This window comes from Caretta caretta, chromosome 19 (genome assembly GCF_965140235.1).
Source record: "Caretta caretta isolate rCarCar2 chromosome 19, rCarCar1.hap1, whole genome shotgun sequence".
Lineage (NCBI taxonomy): Eukaryota > Metazoa > Chordata > Testudines > Cheloniidae > Caretta > Caretta caretta.
In genome coordinates, this window is record NC_134224.1 from 7,008,670 (window position 1) to 7,034,251 (window position 25,582).

General features: G+C 41.4%; 2 protein-coding genes across 7 annotated transcripts in view; both read left to right on the forward strand.

Moving 5' to 3' along the window:
• LOC142068298 (zinc finger and BTB domain-containing protein 8A-like) overlaps positions 1 to 11,715 on the forward strand; it is an 11,979-nt gene extending 264 nt beyond the window's left edge. The window contains exons 2-5 of one of the 4 annotated variants that reach the window (XM_075121317.1): positions 785 to 1,137; positions 3,372 to 4,344; positions 8,817 to 8,977; positions 10,518 to 11,715. In XM_075121317.1, the coding sequence (XP_074977418.1) occupies positions 1,120 to 1,137; positions 3,372 to 4,344; positions 8,817 to 8,977; positions 10,518 to 10,847 (1,482 nt within the window). In that variant the 5' untranslated portion in view covers positions 785 to 1,119 and the 3' untranslated portion in view covers positions 10,848 to 11,715. Of the gene's footprint in view, positions 1 to 109; positions 1,138 to 3,371; positions 4,345 to 8,816; positions 8,978 to 10,517 lie in introns of those variants that run through there. The other 3 variants (XM_075121318.1, XM_048826189.2, XM_075121319.1) reach the window with 3 other exon arrangements.
• LOC125624872 (zinc finger and BTB domain-containing protein 8A) overlaps positions 1 to 25,141 on the forward strand; it is a 25,370-nt gene extending 229 nt beyond the window's left edge. Inside the window, exons 1-4 of one of the 3 annotated variants that reach the window (XM_048826191.2) lie at positions 15,381 to 15,515; positions 16,563 to 17,536; positions 20,703 to 20,872; positions 23,036 to 25,141. In XM_048826191.2, coding sequence (XP_048682148.1) covers positions 16,594 to 17,536; positions 20,703 to 20,872; positions 23,036 to 23,368 — 1,446 coding nt within the window. In that variant the 5' untranslated portion in view covers positions 15,381 to 15,515; positions 16,563 to 16,593 and the 3' untranslated portion in view covers positions 23,369 to 25,141. Of the gene's footprint in view, positions 1 to 15,380; positions 15,516 to 16,562; positions 17,537 to 20,702; positions 20,873 to 23,035 lie in introns of those variants that run through there. The other 2 variants (XM_075121320.1, XM_048826192.2) reach the window with 2 other exon arrangements.
• Positions 25,142 to 25,582: the final 441 nt, after the last annotated feature.

The following is a 25,582-nucleotide window of genomic DNA, read 5'->3' on the forward strand; positions in this document are numbered from 1 at the left end:
CTGCGCAGCGGGACGGAGACCGGGCAGGGGCGGCAGGTCCCGGGCTGGCCGCGGGGCTTGGAGCGGCCGGGGGCGGGGCAGCCCCGTCCCGAGCCGCCGCTCAGGCTCCCCCGAGCGCCCCTCGGGCACGGACGCTCTGTCCGCTCGGCCAGGCGGGCGGCAGCGCCCGCCCGGACGGCGGCCCGCGGGCTCCGAAGTCCCACGGTGCCGGCCTCGCTGGGCCGGCGAGTCTAGCGCCGTCGGGCGTCCCTCGTGCCCGATGGCGGAGCAGCCCGTTCCGCCTGGGCGTGCGGGTGAGGGGCGGGGTCCGTCCCCGGCGCCGTGGGGCTCGGGGGCCCAGTGGGAGTTAGTGCGGCCGCCTCCTTGTGCCGCGCTGCTCCCCGCGGTCAAGAGGAGGCGGGGAGAGGGACGGTGGGTTACTGGTTCCTCGGCGTGCCCGTGCAGAAGGCGTCTCCATCCCCTCCCCTCCCCTCCCCTCCTTCTCTCACCCCGCTTCCCCGTGATGGGGGATAGACCGAACTATCCCCCCTCCGCACCTCGTCGGGGTCTTACACGTGCGGTCGAGGGAGCTGGAAGAGAGCACCTGGACTCGAGTCAGTCTGATAGCGCCACAGCCCTTCGATATCGGCTTACGGATGATTCTGACTTATTCTGCTGTACGTGTATGTCATGACAAATTGCGAGCAAGCTACTCGAGTCTGCTCAGGAATGTATTCTTTGCTCCCGTGTAAATGTAATACATCTAGCTTCTCTCTAATAAATGTATTGTTCATTTCTTACATAGAAAGGCAAGAAGGCTGAAATGGGATTTTTAAAAAGTCAGTAATAACAGGTATGTGTTTCAGACTTTGCAAGGTGCTTTCCAGGCACAATAAAGCATGCCATCTAGCCTCTTCTGATTTGAAATTCGTTTTTAAGGCGTCTGATACAAATATTACTGACATCTGGACAAATCCAAGGTTTTAGTTCAAGCAGTAGCCTAAGGATAAAGAGGTTATAGCATCATCAGTGCAGTATTATATCCACTTCAGGACAAAGACCTCATCATTTTTTTGCCAAAGATTTCTGTTTCCAGCCACCAGTGAACATCACCACACATGTTTAGCAAAAGCTAGCATTATGTTTCTCCATCTTCAGGTAAGGAATCCATGTTGCACCTGCCATGCATTGATATTCATTCTGCTGTAACAGTAGTTCATCTTCCTGTTGTGTGGGGGTGAGTAGGGGGTTGCTTATTTTCCTTTTGTGACTTGATTAAAAATCATTGTCACCTTAGGTTCTTAAGTCTTCCAGATATTCTTATTGGTTTTCTTTTTTGTTTGTGCTCACTTCTATATAATAGTAAGAGTAAAATATTTTTCTTGATTTAATATGACTGTTCAAAAATAAAATTATTTTAAACTTTAACCATGAATATCTGCTTTTTATGTCTCTTTAGATTTAAAATAGAAATGTTATGGAGAGTATTCTTCACTTAGCTTCCGTTTAACACAGTTACATGGAAGTAAAAAATCTATACTTTCTCTTTTGCATGCCTCATTGAGAGAAGAGTACAGTAGTCAGAATACCTGTAGGTGCTGAAGAAGAACCATTCACATCACCAGCATCCCATATAATATATAGTACTATATAGTCTAGTCACTCACTAGATGATCATCCCAGTTCTCTGTACTGCCATGCTGGAGATGCAGATTAATCTTTTCTGGTCTGACTCTCTGGATTAGTAGAGAAGGGCACTGTGGAAAGAAAAAGGACCATTTAGACTCTGTCAGAGATGTGGAGAGCACACTACTTTATCCAGTGGGGGGTAGAGGGGGGGAATAGGAGATAGTGCATGTACACTAAAACTAATCTGGCATACTGATTTAATTTCCTGATCATTGATGTCTTCCGAACATGCATTGTGATATTCAAAATACATTTCTGAACTGTGAAGATCATGTTCATAGTCTGTCTTGTATCACTTAGTTTTGATGATAGTTTGTGATGACTGTCATTCATAGAATTTCACTCTATTTTTAAGAGCAATAAATTCTAGATTTTTTTCAAACACTACTTCATGAAACTTCCAGTCATTCAAATTTTATTCCCTGCATGCTGTGGAACCTACAAATATATATAGTACCCCCAAACTGTACTATTCCATCATAGGGTCTCTTCTGGCTTTTGTATTTTTAAGGGATAATTTCATATCTGTTCACTAAAAATATTGGTGTGGGGCAATCAGAGTAATCCTGTAGTTGACCATTTAATACATGTGTTGGATTTACAGCACCTATATCTTGCTTTATGAACTGGTAGGACTGCAGAGTTTGCCAGCTCCTGGTGAGAGAGCACCTTTCATTGCTCTGCAGTGATCTTTGTGTAACTGAGTAAGGAGCATCGTTGAAAGATACTAAGCCAGTCCTATATTCAGCCCTTTTTGCCAAAGAAGGTAGCTCTGACATGAGCTCTTGAGGGACTGGGTAGTGGAGAGAAAATTCTGGTGGTAAGGACATAGTAGACTGCTGCTTATATTTTCTTTTAATATAAATTGATATTAGAATACCAAAAATGGGATAGCGCTTTTAAAATATTCTATTTCAAAATAACAGTGTTATTTCAGTGGCTAAATGCTGACAGTTTTATGTTCCAACACCACCCACCCTTTATAAAAGACTCTTCACTTTGGACACTTCTAAAAAACATTACTCAACTAGATTTTTTTTGGTCACTTCTTAGGCAACAACGTTGAGAAATTACTATTTGTGTATTAAAAGTTACATTTATGTAGCGCCATTCATCCCACAGGAATCGATAAGACCTTTCCAATTTATATATTCAGGAATAACTTAACCCACTGGTAAGTGTTACACAGCAGCTTTTTACAAAACACATCAATAATGCATGACAATTTAGAATAGGAATTGAGCAATAAAATTATCCACTGAAAATGGAGGGTGACTTTAGGAAGGCGGAATGTAAATATCCCAGTGGGAATGTGACATGACTGTACAGGCTAGGACCATTTAACTCCTACAAAAAAAGGAATATTAGTGATCACAAATGGTCAGGTTCTCCTCTGAAAGGCAACACCTTCCACCGAGAGTCCCATAGCATCATGCTAGTTCGTTGTTTCATTATTGGTTTTGAAAAAAGATTACCACTTACTGAAATGACAACATCACTTGTGGCAGTACCTGGATTTCCCCCAGTTTCTTAACCAAGTACTGACAAAACCCAATCCTGCTTAGTTTGTGAAATCTGTCAAGATCACATCGGGAGGTGGAATGGCCACTGGAATACCCACAGAGGTAAAATCTTTGCTCTGCCAATCAGATTACTTCTTTTACGTTGCACATTTTATAAACATAATTTTCAATTTTTCTTAGAGTAGTGCTTGTTTGCCCTTCTTTGGAATGGAGATTTCTTCTCGTCCATCTCGCCTCCTACAGCAACTGAATGAGCAGCGCAGGCAGGACTTATTCTGTGACTGCAGTATCCTGGTGGAGGGGAAGGTCTTCAAAGCACATCGAAATGTGCTGTTCGCCAGTAGCGGTTATTTCAAAATGCTCCTTTCTCAGAGCTCAAAAGACATGAGTCAGCCAACAACTGCCACCTTTCATATGTTCTCCCCTGATACTTTTATGGTCATTCTGGACTTTGTGTATTCAGGCAAGTTATCTCTTACTGGTCAAAATGTGATTGAGGTCATGTCAGCTGCCAGCTACCTACAGATGACAGATATCATTAGTGTTTGTAAGACTTTCATTAAATCTTCACTAGACATCAGTGAGAAGGAGAAGGATCGCTACTTCAGTCTTTCAGAAAAAGATCTGAACAGTAATGGAACTGAGAGTCCAGGCTTATATAGCACAGAATGGAGAGTAGAAAGTAGTCCCACACATTCTCAAATGGACTCTGACGTAGGGGTATCTATGGTGGGTGGAAATTCCTGGAGTAATTGCACCTACTACTCCGCTTCGCAAAGGAACACCCAACGATCTAACTTGATCAAACAGACTCAAAGACGGCATTCCATAAAAAAACGTATGAGGCAGCTTGGATTGCCACAGTCCACTGACGTCCCCCCTGGTAAATCAAGGAAACTTGGAGATAGAGCTTCAGAGCCTACTAACCACATTTCTCAATCTGAAGAGCAAACTCAGCTTGATACAGAAGTTGACTTTGCGGATGCTGGGTATCAACATGGTCTGGGGTCAGAGGTGTTGCCAAGGAGCTTGCTAGAGACCCAGCAGGAGTATGAATCATCTAGATCAGCCAACAAGTCTAAATCATCAAAAGCAGATGAGCTGTATGCAAGTATGCCCACAATTTTAGGTGTTATGGGGAGTTGGATTGAAGGTAAGAGTGAACTAAACATTTATTCCTTCACTATTAGGGGTTCTTAAATGTTTTTTTCTGCTGAATTTTTGGTCCAGAAATTGATTGAACATTTAACTCAATAAAAATGATCAGCTCTAGAAACTGAAAAATTAGTTACAGTTATGCACTACAGTGAAATCTAGAATCACCTTTTTAACTAATGCCCGATAGTAACTCCATGGTTATATTTTCAGATTGCAAATTATTCAGACATTCCCATATTGATAAATCATTGTAATGGCTTTGAATTCCTGATAAATGAGGCTCCCAATAAAATAACTAAAGTTGCCTTTTATATTGTTGCTATGAACAGATTTTTATTTATTTGTCCATATTAATTTATAAATTGTGTCAGGCTCATTTTAAAAATTGCTATGAATCATCATGTGATAATTCTTACAGTAGCAGCGGCCAGTCAGTTTCTCATTCTAGAAAGACATTATTAACTTTCTATCTTGGATTCCCTTTTAAGGAAGTGCTGTTGCCTCACTGAAAACTTTAAAAATAAGTTCCCTATAGAAAGGATTATTTTAATAACAATTGTCCTGCATTGTTACTTCTAAGGACAGATGCAACAGACCTTTACCAATACTGAATGCCATGATTAGTTAGCAGTGCTAATGGGGTGCTGGAACTAGGGGTGCTGGGGGTGCAGTAGCACCCTCATCGCTTGAAGTGGTTTCAGACATATATAGGGTTTACAATTTTGTTCAATGGCTTTCAGCACACCTATTACTAAAATTGTTCCAATGCCACTGAGTGCTAATACCAACGTCTACAGAGGAATTGTAAATTGATGGACTACTACATGGAACAGCTTCTAACAGAAAGATGATCCTATCAGAAGACTAAACATCTAGTTGATAACAATGAGTGAGAGAGTGCATTGTGTTAAATGTAGCTGATATGTGTCTTTGACTAGAGCAGAATGTAAACTGGCCACTAATTAGTTTAAAGAGAGTCTTCAAACTTGTAGGTTCTCTCAGGTATGCTGTAAAGATAGCTGAAAAAATACATAGCACTCCTTCAGGAAAGAATATTTCATGTTGTTGACCTTAATTTCTTAACAGGATTCTGCAAATGTATAGTTGCCATGGGGAAAAAGCACCTTTCAATTGTTATCAATGCATGTACAAATATGTTATTATATGACCCTTACAAGCAGAAAAACAACTGTACCAGATAGTGCAAAACCCTGTTGTGATTCTTTACTATTTAGAGTTTTATAGGCTCTTTTTGACTTCTTAATTAGACAAGATTTCCTGCTAATTGTTTGAATTTGAGGAAAATTAATAATTTGTTTTTGACAAATCATCCAGTTTTAGCAATTAAGGGTGGACTGATCCTCCAATCTACATTGTCATATCTCAGTGGATGACTGGTGCACTTCACTGACCTTGGATTCAATAATAAAAATAAATGTAATCAATTTTTTTAAATTATAAAGTATACTATATATATATATTTTAAATCCACACAAATTTCCCTTTAGGGAGAAAAAGGGAGAATGAAAGAACCATACGTGATAGATGCTAGTCACATCACTTAATGCGCTACCAGAAGGCACATACACCACAGTGATGTGTGCGATACAAGAACCTGTATAGGTTGGAGTTGCTACTTTAAAGGCATAAAGTTCTGTTCTACAACTAACTGAGCACATCATTACAGGAAAGGCAGTCTTAATAAGGAGATCAAACTACTGTACCTTTGGTTAGAGTTTGTAATACCATATCTAACTTTCAGGTGCTAAAACTTGTCTAGTCCTAGGTTTTTATAGCTTTTGCTGCTTTCAAAAAGGAAAACCTATGCCTAGGAAAACCTATGCAACAACCTATGCCCAACTTATAGAGTTCATTTGTCAGGTAATTAATACATTTGAAAAGATTATATATAATGATGTCTTGATGACTCCTTGCATAAGTCATTCCTTTGTCTTTATATATTTTCAGGATTTTTTCCTATTATGTAGCTTGAATTTTCCTTTGATAAGAAATTAAGGGTGTGGACATACAACTCCAGGTAGACCTTCTATATACTTCCAAAATTTAAAAAACACTATATTTAATAAGATCTCGATGTCTTCTTTGGCACTTCATTCCCCTGTGTATGTGACCTCTTTTACTAGACACTGCCTCCTAGAAATTGACCAAATCCTTTGCAGTGAGAAAGGGTTCAGTCATACTCTTCTGTTGCAAATATGCATCAGGCTGTTCTTATGACTGATATATTCTAAATCCAAAGTTTTCAAACTGCAGGGCGTGCCCCCCTGGGGGTGCGGGGGGACAAGGAAGGTATTCTGGAGGGGCATGAGAAGTTGCTCTGCCTTCAGAGCTGGGTGACCAGAGAGCAGGAGCTGCTGGTGGGGCACCCAGCTCCGAACGCAACACTGCCACCAGCGGCATCGCAGAAGTAAGGGTGGCAAGCTGCTGCCCAACTCTGAAAGCAGTACCACTGCCAGCAGCAACAGAGAAATAAGGGTGACAATGTCATGCCACCCTTCCTCAGTAAAGCAATTTGTGCATATGTGCGGTGTACTGAACTTTCACAGTAGACAGAGCTCCAGAGAGAATGACACTAGCAAACTGTCTCTGATTTGACGGGCAAACTCAGGAAAGTGGTACAAAACTAAAACTAACTTGGCTGCAGAATAAAATGGGTTTATGTTTTTTTGTAATGCAAAGTTAGCAGCCATTTCACTGTTGCCCACAAAAAAAAAAAAAAAAGGGAAATATATGTGTTATTGAATATGCCTGGCAATGCTGTAGTTTGAATTACTCATCTGGTAAGACAGAGAACAAGCTGTATAGAACTTCTCAAATAGGACAGGAATTGACCAGTTCCTTCTCTGTCTCACCTGCTAGCAGGAAGGTAAGTACATTTTTCAAAGTTTTCCATGAACAGTCCACAGTTCTTTTAAAAAAAATCAAAAGGATAATAATAGTCCTTTCCTGTTCATTTATTCTCTCATCCTTCTTTGGTATACAGACTGACTACTAAAGCAAGATTTGTCACTTCATCTCCTTGAGCTGGTAGGGACTGGCAGCATTGCAGAAGCAGCATGTTCAGCCTCGGGGTTACCCTCATGATTGATACAGTAGTGTCTGACTCCAGAAAATTCCTTCTGCCTTAGTTAGTGTTACAGGGTCATCTTAGTCAGACCTGCATCAGATGCATGGCAGTGCCTCAGTTTCCTCTCTTCTGTGCCTCCGGGATAACTACGCAAATAGAATTTCAAAACAAAATCTCCCTTCTGTGGTCTGGTTTATTAATATACCAGTTGAATTCCAGTATTTGCACTGGAAAGTCTTTCCTATCCATACCTCATCCTCTGACTTCTACAGCCCTCCCACTGAGGTCTGTGAGTAGTTATTCCATTTTAACCAGGTTCTCGACAGCCTTTCTGCCAGGGTCTATTAAAAGTTATTTCAGTCTTTCTTGGCTGCAGGGGTCCACAGTATTTCTAAGCAGTCCCTGCCCCACTCAGGCTCTCTCCCCAGTCCCTTGGCAGTTGAGGCTTAATAGCCATTCCTCTTCCAGTCTGCCAGTGAAGAAACTCCCTGATCCCCCATCCAGATCTCTTTCAGACTCTTCTGTCAAAAGGCCTTGCTGTCCTCCTAGTCACATGTCTCCATACTATCAAAGGAATTGAAGCCCTGCAACAAATGTTCTGGTGAAGCTTGCCCTTAGTGGCCCACCATGATGCTACACTTGGCTACAGAAGGTTGCCATTAGGTACATCTTGAGGTGAAATAAGGAATGGATGGCAGCAGGGAAGTCTTATACTGAGAATTGAGAGACAGAGTTTCATGATTTAAGTATTTCAGAGAAGACAAAAACTGTCATCATCTTACTGGATTTCTTTTTCTATCACTTACAATCTCCAAGACTTTTCTGTGTGAACAGAAGCTATTTTTTATCTATTTTATTCTGTTTGCTTGATTCATTTACTGTTGTCACTATCTAGTGTTCATTATATGACAATTGCTTCTATAGTAACAAAATCCAATGTCAAAAACCTTGGATTGTGTCAACACTACTGTACACAATACAGTAGGGAGTAAGGCTGTCTAGAAAAAGACTTTCTGTGTACAAATATGCTGGTAAAACACTGTGTGAAAATATCTCAGATTGGTATGTGACTAGTTAATGAGGGTTTTTATAAAATATATTATCTAAAGGTATGCAAGTAAGGCTGTGATTCTTTCATGCTGTGGGTAATTGTTAGAAATTCAGTGTTGATTGGAAAGATCTGCAATTATTTCAGTTTTAAAAAAAGTTGTTTTCCTCCTGCTGTTCATAGTCAAAATATCATTTATACATCAGAAAATCTGATAAATGTGGTAAGTCTGATACACTTCATTTGGGTTTGGAACTTTAGTTATTGCTTTTCTCCCACTACTAAAAAGAGCATGAAACTTTTAGAAATTAACAGGACTGTTTTGTAACAGATGATGTGAGGTTCAAGTGCCCATTTTGTACCCATATGGTGAAGCGGAAAGCAGACCTAAAGCGTCACCTTCGTTGTCATACAGGGGAGCGACCCTATCCATGTGGGGCATGTGGGAAAAGATTCACCAGGCTAGAGCATCTGCGTAGCCATTTTCGAACAGTATGTATATTTTTTAACATATAAGAGATTTTTTAAAAATGTTTGTAGCATAAACCTGCCAGTCACTTCTGTAAATAATCAATAGGGTGAACTTTAGACTATTTGCTTCTAAACATTTCTAAATAAACTATTGTGTTGTGATTATTGCTTGGATTTGAAGAACTCTGATTATTAAGATGAGCATAGTGCTTGTGTCTTCAGAATACCATGGTCAATTATTGTACGTTATTCAAATACTGAAAAAGAATATATTGAATAACTAATGCTCAAATTAAATGATAGAATGTTTTCCTGTTCCAGTCTGGTATTTTAAAAGGTTTCCCAATGTTTATCTTTCTCCCTCTTGCAAAATGTTATGTCCCTGAAATGACCCCGTTTGTGGGCAAACTCCTTTTAAACTTCTCTGCATCATTCTGACAAAACACCTCAGTGTCAAAATCCTGTTATTACAGTTCTCTGTCTCTTTTGAAGAAAGACCACTAATTATTCACAACTGTGAAGTTGTTTGTGAAGTGGACATTTTTTTTTTTATAGGGATTATGATGAGACTACCAACCAAAACAAGATTTAATTCCTAGTTTTCACAGAGGAAAAAAAGCACTGAATGTTGTTGACTAGCTCCCATCTCTTTCCAGTAATTTTTGCATTCTTTCCCACCCGAATCATGTGGTCCTAGTAACAGCCTTTCATCTCAACAACACTAGTTCACATCTATCTCATTTTGATAGTGACCAAGAGACATACCATTCCAAAGCTGTGTGGTGATCTATGATGAAATTAACTGATTTTCTCAGTACTGTTCAAAAAAATCAAAACCAACATTTGTACTAATTGAAAATCTTGTTGGAAGTCCCAGCATAGAGACTGAGGACTTAGTAAGTGTGGAAACTGAGTTAGTCTCTCCAGGCCAGACTCAAGAGCTTTTATTACTGGACTGTCTAACCTTACAGAAGAGTTAGATGACGTAGCAATAGAAATTCCTATCTGCCTAACCCCACTTCTACACCATAGCTTCTGTTGTTGCTACAACTGGTGTAACTCACCAGTGGCAAATTATCAGTAGAGCCTGTCGCGGATACAAATTTATTTGCATGGAAGGATAAATTTATATCCACGCAGGACTCTAATTATGAGCCCTAATTTACTTAGTGTAGACCAAGCTATTGGCAAGATGAGTAGTGCTGGGAAATTTGTGCCACTCCTGTTTTTGGATTAATAGAGGACTTATATCAATAGTGCTGACAATCCAGCATTTTTTTCAGAAGCTCTACATCCTATTTAGAACGTTCAGCAGATATCTTTCTCAACTTAGATGCGGATACAGTACTCATTATACTGTGCAATTGATATTCTTCTCAAAGATTCTTCCCTGAATATGTAACATATTTATTAAAGTACATGATGTAGTTTGTCTCTCCTTTGAAAGGAAACTGGTTCTATTACATCACAGAATTGTTAAATTTAAGATATAAAATCTGAAAAATAACTTGTATTTTTGTGCTGCTATTGGATAATATTTTTTATAAATTTAAATTTTCAGATTCATCAGGCTTGTAAGCCAATATGCAGAAAGTGTAAGCGCCATGTGACTGATATGACAGGGCAAGTGGTGCAAGAAGGAACAAGGCGCTACAGACTGTGTAATGAATGTCTGGTTGAAGCTGGCATAGAAAGCATTCCTATTGACTTGGAGGCTGAACAATCACTTGGGTTTTCACCAGAAGAGGACAAGGATTCTAGGTGGCACTTTGGTGAAGAACACAGAACTAAGGAAGTTGTGGAGGAGGACTCTGTTGGCTTAGTCATCCAGGAAGTTGATGATAGTGAAGATGAGACTGAGAAAAAGGAAGTAAAGCCAAATATTAGTTAGTTGTGAATTAATTGAGAATTAGTAAATCTCACCATTACATTAATTTTTTGTGTCTTGTCCAGGAATCCCCATATCCCCAGACTCTGATTAACAAGCAAAGTTCTGTCATTATGACTGTGATACGATCTTATTTGCATGCTTTGTATTCTTCAAGACACCAAGATCTGTGACATTGGAAAGAATTCCAAGACAGAATAATGAACAATTCACCTTTGAACTACTAGAGGGATGAATAACTTTTTTATTAAAATATTCCTTAAAGACTTTTAAATGAAGGAAAAAAAGATTAAATTCTCACCAATACTTGCTCTCTCTTTAAGAAACATTACACCCTTTAAAAAGCAATCATTTTTGCACAAGTTCTAAGCGTAGTTACTCTTGTTCATATTTTTTCATTGGATGCATTTTTCATCCAGCAAAACAGAATGAGAATTAAAATACTCTGCCACTGTGAAGCAGGAAGGGAATTAGAGGTTTCAGAGTAGCAGCCGTATTAGTCTGTATTCGCAAAAAGAAAAGGAGTACTTGTGGCACCTTACTCACAAATTTATTTGAGCATAAGCTTTCATGAGCTACAGCTCACTTCATCGGATGCATTCAGTGGAAAATACAGTGGGGAGATTTATATACATAGAGAACATGAAACAATGGGTGTTACCATACACACTGTAACTAGAGTGATCAAGGGAATTGTGTCACTCAAACTGCTCTGTAGCCAAGGGATCCATTAAACTTTTCTTATGTTTTGTATTTTGAAAGAATCTCAGTATAAGCATATGGTACTTTTATTTTCTTATTTTGAAAAAATCTGTTACAACTCATTCATCAAATTTATCTTTCAAATAAATGAGTTTGTTAGTCTTCCTTATTACAGCAATTTGTGTTTGTATATTAGCTGCAGAACTTTTATTTAACAAATATTACATAACATTTAAAGAAAAAATATACAGTATTTGAGTTCTTGGATTTTCAGGACAAATATACTTTACATAAGGCAGAGCTCTTTTAACTTTTTCTGGTGTTAATTCTACTTTTATGATACCTAAGTGAAACCAAGAAAGACACACCTTGTAAAATGTATGCTAATATTTTTTATATTAGCAGCTAACTGAAGAGAAGGAGATTTTAATCTCCTTTTTCTAGAGCTAGTTTACAAGATAAGACTATCTGTCTGGCCTCTGAGCTACTACTCCTCATATTGTTGCAAGGAGTTCCACCCCCAGCAGAGCTCTTCCTACCAATCAATCCTCTCTGACTCCCAACTCTAGGAGAAACTTTCTTAGCCTAAAACACTAACTCAAAATCGGAGAAATATGAGACCTAGCACTAAATAAAACAACTATACAAACTAATACCTACGTGGTCTCCTTTGCAGAAAATTTATGTACAAAGAACAAAAATCTCCCTGTCTGCAAGAAGCCCAACAGTTCAGAATGTGGGCTATTCCTAGCAGGTTTACTGAAACCCTTAGCAGGTTTACTGATTGAAATAAGAGCTCTAGGAAAGTTGTCTTAATCTACAATCCCTGGGACTCTGAATGCAAAGGGTACAGATGCTAACATCTATTCTGTAATGTTGAGTGAAAGTGTGGATTGATCACCAGGGTCCTGTGTGACAGATTAGTGCCATGGAAAAAGTAGTCATGCTTTAAGGAGAATGGAACCTTGCGCGCAGAAAGCAAAAGTATTCCCAAAAATCTTCCTGAATATTCCAGTCAGGCACACAAGCACTAGTTCCTCATCCCCACAACCCTTGCTATCTGTGCACAACTATGTGATTGGATTTTCAGAACAGTTAGACACAACGTGACTCTTGAAAATTTTAACCAAAACAACATGTAGATATCTATGTGCTTATCTACTGGTTTAGATGCACCCTGTTCAGTTCCTGATAAGTGATGAGCCCCCAACTCCATTGATGTTGATGTGAATTCTGGGTGTTCAGCATCTTTCCAGATCTGGGCCCAAGTACTAGGGCTTTGAAAATTCAGCTGTTAATTTCCAACCTAGATTAAACCTAATATAGAAAAGTATTGAGTGTACAAACAATTGGTTTCAGAGGGAAGTTTTCCCTACATGATGATGATTTTTAGCATAGTTTTAAAAAAGAACTAGGTAAGTTCATGGAGGTTAGGTCCACCAATAGCTATTAGCCAGGATGGGCAGGGATGCAAAACCATGCTCTGAAGTGTCCCTAGCCTCTGCTAGCCAGATGCTAGGAATGGGTGACAGAGGATGGATCACTTGATGATTACCTGTTCTGTTTGTTCTCTCTGAAGCACTTGGCATTGGCCACTGCTGGAAGACAGGATACTGGGCTAGGTGAACCATTGGCCTGTCCCAGTGTGGCTGTTCGTATGTTCTTAAAAAATATCAAGATATCATTTAGAAAGAGGAGTACTGCTTACCTAAATTTACAGACTAAATTAAACTGTAGAAAAATGAACTCACATGCTACAAAAATCTGAGGACACATATAAAAATGGTTTAAAATTTTGAATGGATAGGAATGAAAGATTCTCAAGTATTACACTACCTTTAACATGTTGAGAAACCTTTAAACACTATCACAAGGTGCCCCAGTTTTTGTGGAAAGAGAGAGCTTATTCTTCCTGTTCTATGACATTACTTAGTTTCTGCTGCATAATACAATGGTTCTTTTGTTGCAAGTTTAGTTGAGACTTATGGTCCAAGGCCCCAATCCCACAAACTGCTCTAGGCCTGCACAAAGCCCCACAAACATCAGGAGGCTCCTGATGGGTGGAAGGGGTCTACATGCACAGAACAACTTGCAGGATACAGATTTCAGAGTAGCAGCCGTGTTAGTCTGTAACTGCAAAAAGAACAGGAGTACTTGTGGCACCTTAGAGACTAACAAATGTATTTGAGCATAAGCTTTCGTGGGCTACAGCCCACTGCATAGGATGCATGCAGTGGAAAATACAGTAGGACGATTTTATATACACAGAGAACATGAAACAATGGGTGTTACCATACACACTATAACGAGAGTGCTATTACCAGCAGGAGAGAAAAAAAAAAACCTTTTGTAGTGATAATCAAGGTGGGCCATTTCCAGCAGTTGACAAGAAAGTGTGAGGAACAGTAGGGGGGAAAAATAAACATGGGGAAATAGTTTTACTTTGTATAATGACCCATCCACTCCCAGTCTTTATTCAAGCCTAATTTAATCTGGTATTCCTTCATTTGTATTATACAAATATTTATGATGGCACACTACAGAACCAGGAAACTGAAGTTGTGGAGAACAGTAGTTCTGTTAAAGCTTCCAGTACCACTGTTTTCTTGACAAGTTTCAGAGTAGCAGCCGTGTTAGTCTGTATTTGCAAAAAGAAAAGGAGTACTTGTGGCACCTTAGAGACTAACCAATTTATTTGAGCATAAGCTTTCATGAGCTACAGCTCACTTCATCGGATGCACGTTTTCTTGGGTCTATCATTTTTTTGGCACTTGCAGATTGATTATGCAGATGATTTTTGACCGTACAGGGCTCATCCATATTCTGCAGTCTTCACTCGTAAAACCCCCCATTTGAGTAAATATGAGTTGTTTTGTATGAGGAATTTGTGAAGATGATACTAATCTAAGTACTTTGTGTTAATTTACTTTACCACAAACAAAGAATTATTTCTCCTTTTGTCACCAGCTGCCCATCATTTACACATACATACAGGAACTCACAAAGCAGTACCGCTAAGGGTTGAGTTAGCAACTGCAAGTTGTGTTTTTTTAAACAGATACAGAAAGAATGTGCTCTGTAGAACTAGATATATGATTTTGCATACAAGGATTACACGGATATGTCCAATAAATTTAACATATGTACAGTCTCTGTATCTTTTCTTTGCCAAACAAAATGATATAAAATCTGGCCCTTCTGCTGGCAGCTAGTGCTTTCATCTCATGTACAAAATCACATTAAACTTTTATTATGGCAGGAACTGGGGCATCCCACCAAACCTGGGGGCTCAGCTAAGAGCGAAAAGTAAGGAGTGGGGCCTCATAGATTCTCTTGAAGTGTCTGGAGTATGGGAAGGATGTGAAGTAGACCAAGCAGGGGGTGAGAAAGGACAGGCCCTCAAAACTCTACTGAAGAGCATGTCAGGAAGAGAAAGAAATGGGATATCAGGGCCTAAATCATAAAGCCTGAGGGGATTAAGAACAATTTGAGGCGTTCTGGTGCCTTGAGGGGCAAGTGGGCGTGAGGCAGGACAGGGCATTACACTCCCTCAGGGGAAGAGGCGGGTGTGTGGCAGATGGAGCTTGGGCGCCAAAACCCCTATAGTACACAAAGGTGTGAGAAGGAAGAATCTAGGGCATCACGTTTCCCTCCTGGGGAGCATGTGGGGCTGTGGGTGTGAGAAGAGGAAAGCGCCACCCTGGAAGGGAAGCTCAGGCAGCGGAAGCTGCTGGGTTGTGCCTGCAATCGGAGCGTTGCCCCTTTAATTGTGTCCCCAGCCCTCGGGCGTCTCTGTCCAACGCCCACGTCAGCAAATACCTTTTGTTTCTCTCACGTTCGGGCTTCCAGGGTTTGGGGCGGCGGGACCCGCCACTCGCACTGAAGCCACGCAGAGCCCGGCCCGCGGGTTCGGGGATCCCGCCTCCTGCTCTCTCCGGCTCGGCGGCTGCCGCCCGCGGAACCCAGCCGGTAAGTGGCGGCGGCGCAGCCCGCCGGCAGACCGGCCTGGGCGTTGGGGTGCGGGGGCTGAAACGGCCCCAGAGCCAGCCGAAGGCCGGGGGCGGCGAGCCGCTCCCGCGGGCTCTGACACGAAGCGGGCCGGGGCCCTTCGGCGGACGCTCCCGGGCCCAGGCGCTCTCCGGAGCCGAGCTTCAGCCCCGCGAGAGCCGCGTTTGCCGAGAGACCGAAGCGGGCGCCATTTGCAGCCCCGGGCGCGGCTGTGAGGGGCCGGGGACGGCAACAAAGGGCTGGCGGGAAGCGGGTGCGGGGCGAGAGCAGGCGGAGGGGGAGACGGGTTCGCACGCAGGCAGCCAGACCGGGATCGGGGCCGAGCGAGGCGGCGCGGGCAACGCCGGGCGCGGGCGGCAGGTCTCGGGGGGGGCGGGGGCCCGGCGGGAGCCGCACAAAGCGGGAGGCTTGAGCCTGAGGAGAACCCCCGCCGGGGCGAGCGGGTGTCGGCGCTGCAGCCGCCCGGGCAGCCCACAGGGCCCTGCCGGGCTTGAGCCCCACGGCGCCTGGCCCGCTGGCGGCCGCCGGCTGCCCCCAGCTCCTGTCGGGCACTGGCGCCCCGGCCGCGGGGGAGGGCGGCCGGCACTGCGGGCTCCAGTCGCTAGGCGCTGCTGCCCCTGGTCGCTGGGCGGGCGTGTCTCGCGCCGTCGGGCGTCCCTGGCTCCCGATGGCTGAAGGACCAATGCGGGCTGGCCGCGCGGGTGAGTGACAGCGCCCTCCGCCAATGTCACGGCGCGGGAGCCCGGCCCGGCGGCTTCGGTGCCCGTGGCGAGTTTGCTGCCGCGGCTGCTGGCCGCGGTTTTGGTCTCCCTCCGTGCAGAGGATGTGACCGTCGTGGTGCTGGTCTCGCTCCTCTCCTCCCTGTGCTGATGTGGGCTGTTCCTTCGGAAAAAGAAGGAATGGTCTCAGTGCATACTGTATTTCCAAAAGACCGCTGCTTTTAGAATTGGGTTCCGCAACTCTGGTTTACATGTCGCATGTCAAGATTGTAATTATTCTTTATTGTAGAGCAACGCTTCCTGTTACCCTTTTTTTTGGGATGGAGATTTCTTCCCATCAGTTTCATCTCCTGCAGCAACTAAATGAGCAGCGCAAGCAAGATTTATTCTGTGACTGCTGTATTCTGGTTGAGGGGAAGGTTTTCAAAGCACATCGAAATGTGCTGTTTGCCAGTAGTGGTTATTTCAAAATGCTCCTTTCCCAGGGCTCAAAGGAGACAAGTCAGCCAACGACTGCTACCTTCCAGGCATTTTCTCCTGACACATTTACAGTTATTCTGGATTTTGTGTATTCTGGCAAACTCTCTCTCACTGGCCAGAATGTCATTGAGGTCATGTCAGCTGCTAGCTATCTTCAGATGACTGATGTTATTAGTGTTTGTAAGACCTTCATTAAGTCATCACTGGACATCAGTGAGAAGGAGAAGGATAGATATTTCAGCCTGTCAGACAAAGATGTAAATTCCAATGGTGTGGAACGCTCATGCTTGTATGGTGCTGACTGGAGAACAGAAAACAGTCCCCCTCATTCTCACTTAAATCCTGATCAAGGGACTTGTGTGATGAGTGGAAATGCTTGGAGCAATTTCAGCTACTATCCAACTTCTCAAAGAAATTCGCAGCAGCAGCAGCTGGCCAAACATGACCAAAGGCAGGATTCCATTAAAAAAACTAGACATTTAGGATTGCAACAATCCTCTGACATTCCCCATTATAAATCAAGCAAGCTTGAAGACCGATCCTCAGACCCTACTAGCCACATTTCTCAATCTGAAGAGGAAGTCCAAATTGACACAGAAATTGACTCTGCCCATGCTGGGTACCAGTATGGTCAGGGGTCCGATGTGATGCCAAGGAGCTTGGCTGTGTCACAGCAAGAGCATGAATCACCCCATTCTTCTAGCAAGTCAAAGTCCTCAAAAGCAGATGAGCAATATGGCAACATGCCCTCAATTTTAGGTGTAATGGGGAGCTGGGCTGAAGGTAAGAGTTGGTCATTTGTACCTCTCCCCTCAGTTTCTTTCAAAAATGTTGTTGAATCTTTACTGTATGAAAGTTACAATGGAAAATTTATATAACAATCTATTATATCACCAGCTCTATCAATGGGGAAGTATGTGTGACTGCACCCAAAATGCAGGGGGAGGGAATACATTGAGCTGCATTGCCTAGAAATGCAAGATTGGAAAGTAACATTCCCTAAGTGGTACAACTCTGTTACGGCTACCTACAGTATCTTTCTACTTTAAGTCACTAACTTTTGAATTGGTTCTCAAGTTTTGGAAGGATTCCAAAATGGGGTGAGTTTCACAAAATTAGAGCTCTCACTTCTCTTCCTCTCCCACTGTAATTCTGTTGCATTAACCCCTATGCCCTTAGGTAGACACAGAAACAAAAGCCATGTATCAAAGGTATGCAACAAACTACTAGGGATCTTGGGATAGGTTCTCAGCTGGAGTAAATTTGTAGCTCCATTGACCTATATTCCCTTTATTTTTGCTATATCTTTTTTAAGATATGGTGACCAGAACTGAACACTATTTCCTAGTGCAGGTGTACCATCCGACAGTATTATCTTTTTACATTATTTTTCAGTCCCGTCCTTTTACATTCTAATACTTGTTGCTTTACCATTGACTTCTGCTCAGTATGCAGCATTGCTGAGCTGTCCATCATGATATCCAGGTCTTTCTTTCCTGAGGGTTTACAGTTAATGTGGAGCACTGTACGGTGTACACACAGTTCCAACTCATGAACTATGAGCTGTTTGTGAAAGCACACTCTCAGTAGTTGATTTTAGCCACAATTCTCTTTTTAGTAGAGAGAATATCACAAGAGACTACTAGTTCAAGCTGGAACCAACGTGGGGTTGTTTTTTTCCTAGGAAAGGTATGTAGGGTCAAAGTCTTAAGTTCTTATAGAAGTATTAGAATTTTGGCAGAGACTGGCAGCTAAATCAGGCCAGCCTTTTCAGGTCTCAAACTTTGTGATTTTTTTTTAATTTATTTCTGTTGATTAAAACTTCTCATATGTCCATGTTCCCAAAACATCTTTTGAAATTATACTCTAATAAGTGGACTCTCTCGTGAGTTTTTGCTTTATCACCTCTTCCTTTGGTCATAATTATTGTGCATTACTAATTGTAATGTAATGTTCTGCTAACTACTGGGCAATACAGGCAAAGTCTTCCAGAGAATACATAACTTTACAAAATTGAAGTTTTAAGTGGCAGGCAACCAAACACTAGAGATCAGATATATGATCTCTTAAGATTTACCAACCAAAGATTCCTGTGGAAGGTGAAGGGTGTCAGAATGCAGTTTATTTTATCTTGTTTCACATTCTGGGAAGGCACTGGCTTCTTTGCTCCTCACATTCATGCAACAGAGCAGAAGTAGGTGTTGGGATTCTGTCCAAGACCTCTTCCACTTGACTTATCCAGAACAACTCATCCAATTCTAGAAGAAAACTTCATCCAGTTTTCTGGAATCCAAAAACTCAGTCTGACTCTAGCTGGTCACTCAAGTTACTTTTTTAGGATGTAACAGCTCTATGCCCATGCTAGCCAGGCCCAGACACAGGGGTTTTAGGTACAGGATTATACCATGATTCTACATCATATCACACAGTACAGAGTTTCCTAGCTACTAACATTTATGCTTCTTGAATCTAATCGGTTTACACATTGTACGGATCGAGTAAGGACCAATCATGTTGCAGATTGTGTAAAGACCAATCACTTATGTCCTCACCTGATTTACATTTCAAGCTTATCAGTTCAGCATGTTCCCACTTATCTCATCTAGCCCAAAAATACCATCTGCAGCATAGCTTGTCACACCCTTGTTTACAGTTTAGCCTTGCACTCAAATCAAGCTATATGCAAGTTTACTCATGCCAAGCAAAATCTATGCTAATAGTAGGGAATCTTGTTCCTCAAAACCACTTTACTGTTAATTGCAATCACCAGTCAAGGAACACTCCCCCTATCCCCATCATGCTTTTTTTTTTAAAGAGCCTGTGGAGGAAGCGAGGAAGGTCATGGTGATGACAACTTTCTAATGTGGTGGAAGGGCATAGCAATAGGAGAAAAGATACCTGTGTTCTGTTTCCAGCGGTACTGCTGACTTGCTGTACGATCTTAGGCAAACCATTTAGGTCCCAGTCCTGTAAATACTGAAGTCAATAGGACTATCCACATGCTTAATTAACTGTAAGTATAAAAAAAGGGTTGTGTGTTTTTTGTTTTTTTTTATTAAAGGATTGGGGCCTAAAGCTGTTTATCTGTAAAATGGGGATAATAATGCTTATTCCCTGGTGAAAACCATTATGAAAGTGCTATGTAGTTGTTTGCCATTGTTAACCTAAAAATTGGGGGCGGGAATTAATTCCCTGACATATTTTGTTAATTACTGCTTTGGCATTTCAAGCTATTTTATTTTTGAGGCATGAACTTTGTATATTTATGCCTCAGTTCTTCTGCCTTGATCTGCTGGCAGTGGAGCTGTACAGTATAACTAGGAAAAAGAAAAGGAGTACTTGCATCCGATAAATTTGTTAGTCTCTAAGGTGCCACAAGTACTCCTTTTCTTTTTGCGAATACAGACTAACACGGCTGCTACTCTGAAACCTGTCAGTATAACTAGTAGAAATGCTAATCAGTCTCTAAGGTGCCACAAGTACTCCTTTTCTTTTTGCGAATACAGACTAACACGGCTGTTCCTCTGAAACCTTTCAGACACTAACATTACAAAGGTAGTTAATTTTGAATGGCTGAAATAGCTATCTTATCAAACTCCATTGTTACTATAATCAAAGTGTTTGTCCAGGCTGGCTTATAAACACTAACCCTTCAGTGGCTCCCTAGTTTCATCCTGCAAGTTTGGTCACTATCCTTTATTTTTATTCTTATCCATTCTAGTATAGCCAGTTGAGTCCTTTTCTTTTATTCCACTGCTACATATTTAACATGAAAAAACGATGACATCCTGTGGAACTGAAGGGTTGACTCTGAAAGATTTGTGATGTTAATTCACTGCTTTTTATAGTCAACATAACTTATAAATTAGAAAAAGTATTTTAGAATTTGTCATATTATTAGACCTGTTATGATATTTTTCAGGTTTTTAATAGGATTGTTTTGTAACAGATGATCTGCCCAGGATGAGATTCAAGTGCCCATTCTGCACCCATGTGGTGAAGCGAAAAGCAGACCTAAAGCGCCACCTTCGTTGCCATACAGGAGAACGACCTTATCCATGTGAGGCATGTGGAAAAAGATTTAGCAGGCTAGACCACCTAAGTAGCCATTTTCGAACAGTATGTATTTTAGACAAAGACTGCATGGTTTCATTTAATGCATGTACAAGTGTATGTCTTGGAGTATAATGTATGGATGCATATTATTTTACATTACTCAATCTGCTTGGCATGATTATGCCATTTTTTTTTTAAAGCAAGGTTAATATAAAATGGCACTCTAGTGGTTTAAAAACATGTCAACTTGAAATTTAATCCTTTTGAAAAGGGATGAATTTCATCCTTGTTTAGAGGGCCTGCAAAAGGGCTACGTACAATTTAAGACCTCCAAATAGGGTATAGGCCTTGTGTGAGCCCTTTGGAGATGGGTGAATGTTGCTCAAAAGGAATTGAAAGTAGTATTTGGCACTACTCCTACCCCTTTCCATTTCTTTGTCTTAAAAATCACTTCTCCCTCTTCCCTGTTGCTCTGTGAAAGACTCCTATAAATGAGGAAACAAACTGACTAACCAATTTGACTATACAAAAAGTAAAACTGCAAATACAGAATTTTTCTTAAGTGTTAGTACAGTAATAGGTAGACTTGCACACAAGTGTAGCTCTTTTAAATTTTGGCTTTGTTCCTTTAATCCCTATTTAATTGTCTTTTAAAAATAAGTTCAGGAATAAGGTAAAACTGGTGGTACTGGGGGAAATAAGCTGTAATATTTGAGAAGGGATCTGGCAGGGTGGATGGAGAACCTAGAGCGGGGTGGGCATACTTTTTGGGCTGAGGGCCACATCTGGGTGGGAAAATTGTATGCAGGGCAGGGGGTTGGGGTGCAGGAGGGAGTGCAGGGTGTGGGAGGGGGTGTGGTGTGCAGAAAGAGGCTCAGGGCAAGGGATTGGGGCAGAAGAGGGGTGTGGGGTATATGAGGGGGCTCATGGAAGGCGGTTGGGGTGCACGAGGGGTGCAGGGTGCAGGAGGGAGCTCAGGGCAGTGGACTGGGGTACAGGAGGGGTGCGGCAGGGGGCTCAGGACAGGGGATTGGGGTGTGGCGGGGGCTCAGAGCAGGGGGTTGGGGTGCGGGGTTCAGCAGTGGGCTCAGGGCAGGGGGTTGGGGAGCAGGAGGGGTGCAAGGTGCAGGCAGGGGACTTAAGGCAGGGAGTTGGGGGGTGGGGATGCAGGAGGGGTTCGGGCTCCGGCCTGGCACCGCTTACCTAAAGCAGCTCCAGGGTGGCAGCAGTGTGCACCCGGGCCAGGGCAGGGGCCTCACGCCACGCCACTCCAGGAAGCAGCTGGAACCACTTCCCTGCGCCCTTCCCCTTCTTCCTCTGCCCTCCCCCCAAAAAAGACTACCACTCAAACCAGAGGACTTCATTAACTGTCAACTTACCTCATTTCAGGCCCAAAGCTAACTGTTTTCCACACACATTTGGCACCTTCTCGTTTATATTGTTGAAAAGTTACAACAGAAAAATAATAATGAAACTTGTTATTTACCCTTAAGGAATTAATCCGACATCCATCTTAATGAATGAATAATTATTTTGTGTCACCTATTTATTAGGTTCATGTTTTTGGACCCTGACAGGTTGAAAATTATGTGTGTCAGTAACATATAGATCTGTAGGACGATTACAGAAAGATGAAATCAGATGATCTGTGACAGAAATCTTTGGTATACATACACACAAGCCTGTATGCTCTCCCTCTTTGTATTTTTATTTAGTAAATTTTGTATTTGAAAGTGAAATCTGAAATTGTTGAATGAGCACAGTTCTGTCATACTACTTAAGTAACAAATCACAATTTTTTGTTGCAGATTTTTTTAAATTCCCAGTTATGAAATAATAAAGCCAGAACTCAGTTCACTGGGGGTGGTTAGAATTTTCCTATGCTGCCTGGATTCTTAACATTAAAAGTTTAATTTCTCAACCAGGCCTGTCCTTGAGGACAGAATTATAAACTCTAAACTGAGACAGAACTTTTCAAAAAAGGCAAGTGCTCTGTAGTGTTGAGATCACAACACAGGGTTTTCAGCTCCCCTGTGAATCTCCTTTTGGGCTACTCAGTAGGTTTGTTTAAATCAGCCTAAATTAATTTTTTTTATAAACTTGTGAAGCACAAAGTTGTCAAATGATATCTGACTGCCTCTTCACAAAACAAGAACACAGAACTTGTTTGGCTATCCTACTCTTATGGAGGAAAATACCAACTTTTATCCATTTCAATTTTCACAGATTCATCAGGCCTGTAAGCCAATCTGCAGAAAGTGTAAGCGCCATGTGACTGAGCTGACAGGGCAAGTGGTCCAAGAGGGGACAAGACGTTACAGACTCTGTAATGAGTGTCTGGCTGAAGCCGGCATAGACAGCATCCGCATTGACTTGGAGGCTGAACCACAGCTTGAATTTCCACAAGAAGGGGATAAAGATTCCAGGTGGCACTACAGTGAAGACAACAGATCGGATGTGGAGATTGTGGAGGATGGGTCTACTGACTTGGTCATCCAACAGGTTGATGATAGTGAAGATGAAGCAGAAGAACAGGAAGTAAAGCCAAATATTAGGTAGTAGTGAGTGAACTGAGAATTAGTAAATCTCCCCTCTTACATTGACTTCCAGTGTCTTGACCATTAGCCCCCAACCAGCCTGTTGTTAATATACAAAGATCTACTATATTGGCTTCTTATGAACTTGTCTAAACTTGCATGCATTTATGGACATGCCATTGAGTCCATTTTGAATTTTGTTACTCAAAGTATCAATATTTTGCTTCATTAGAAACAATCCATCCTGCGATGGAATAATGGATGAACAATGAAACTGAACTACTACGATAACTTTATAGCAGACAGTGGGTCCCTTCTCAAACCTTTTTCGTTGTGGGGAGGGGTAAAAAACACTTTAAAATTTCACATTTCACTGTAAATTACCCTATTTTAAAACTTTTATAGGCGGCGGGGGGGAAGAGAGCGCGGAGTTTATATCCAGTATCACCTGGTGACAGCTAAGTATAACAGGGTAGCCCAGTATAGAACATAAACAAAATTTTCTTTAAAATCCAGAAATGAGGGTGCCCTTCCATGGAATTTAATAACTTCTTGATATCAAGTTTAGAGAAGCCAGGAAAAACTTTCAGAAATATTGTATATAAAATGTTTTAGATGTGATAGCACATATCTGGAAAAGCACTTTTTTGTAAAACTTCTAATAAGAAAAAAACAGTAGCAGACCATTCATTCAGGAAAACTTTTTCCCAGAAAATAAACAAATGGATATAACTTCTAGTCAATGCATCACAGATCAAGTGATGTCTGAGAGAAATCATTCATTGATACTGCTAAATGTCTTATTCACTTTGAAAATCGGGAATACTCCTTCTTTCCATCAAAATCCACTCAGTCTTTTGTTAACTACCGAAGGAAAGCAATTTTTTAAAATAATGAATTTTTGTACTTCTCAAAAGTGCCAAATTGACATGACTGAGAATTGTATGTAGTGTAATTGTAGCTGTGTCAGTCCCAGGATATTTAGAGAGACAAGGTGGGTGAGGTAATACTTTTATTGGACCAACTTACGTTAGTGACAGAGACAAGCTTTCGAGCGACACAGAGCTCTGACCTGAAGAAGAGCTCTGTGTTGCTCAAAAACTTGTCGCTCTCACCAACAGAAATTTATTATAATATAAAATATATTATCTCACCCACCATTGCTGAGATTTCTTAGTTATAAGAACAGGTACAACGCTACCAATGGCAGTTCAAGCTTCCCAAAACTACTGTAAAGTAAACCCCTTCAGGGGTGAAAAGGGTTGTTTTAGCCTTCATGCTAGTTCCTTCCTTGTCCCCTCATTACATTCTCAACAATGGTCTCACAGCTAACTAACCTGTACACCTGGTAATTAGAAACTGAACTAATGCAAACTAATTTTAATCTAAGCCACTGAATATTTTGGTCCATAGTGATCTGTACTCAATTTGAACTGGTAAGTTAAAGGTAATGTTCCCAATGTCATTCAGTCACCAAGAGGACCTTGTAATCTTCTTTTCCTAAACTTTCTCAGTGAACAATATACCCTGAAAACATACATATAATTTGTTACTTTGTCTACAATTAGAATACAAGAGGTGATTAGTGCCAACCAGAGAATGCTGCTGAGACAAAATAAGCCACTTTTACTCTCTGATATAGTGAGTTAACCAGCACTGCAAACATGAAACAAACACATGCATGCTACTAGTATGCTTTTCTACAATCTCATTTTGAACAGAAATAATCTGTAGTTGGATGATTTAAAGATAATTGGACATAATTATTAAAAGCTTCATCCTGCCCTCATGGAAATTACAGGTGTTATCATTTATTTCAATGGGTGCAGGATTATGCCCTAAATTTCTATTTTCCATAAATCCTTGCTTGTCTGAATTTTTCTCTGATAGTAAATTGCAGGTTTTATCTCTTTGCACTATATCAATAAGCATGCTTGCCTGACGTCTAGATTAACTACAGCAACATTACAAAAGTGTACTATTGTAACTTCTCTACCCATTTACATCTTTACATAAGTGGATTTCAAGTAGTGCTTTTTAAAGATGCGTAATCTTAAATTAATATCTGCATTACCTGAGAGAGCAGCATTTTCTTTTTGGGATGTTGATAGCTAGCAGGAATGTTAAATGAAAACCTGGGCAATGCCTTCCTGGAGATCATAGACTGGGTCCTAAATTTCTATACTGGCAGAGGCTGAGAGCAGTCCAGAAGTAGCATGCTCATCTTCTAGGGAGA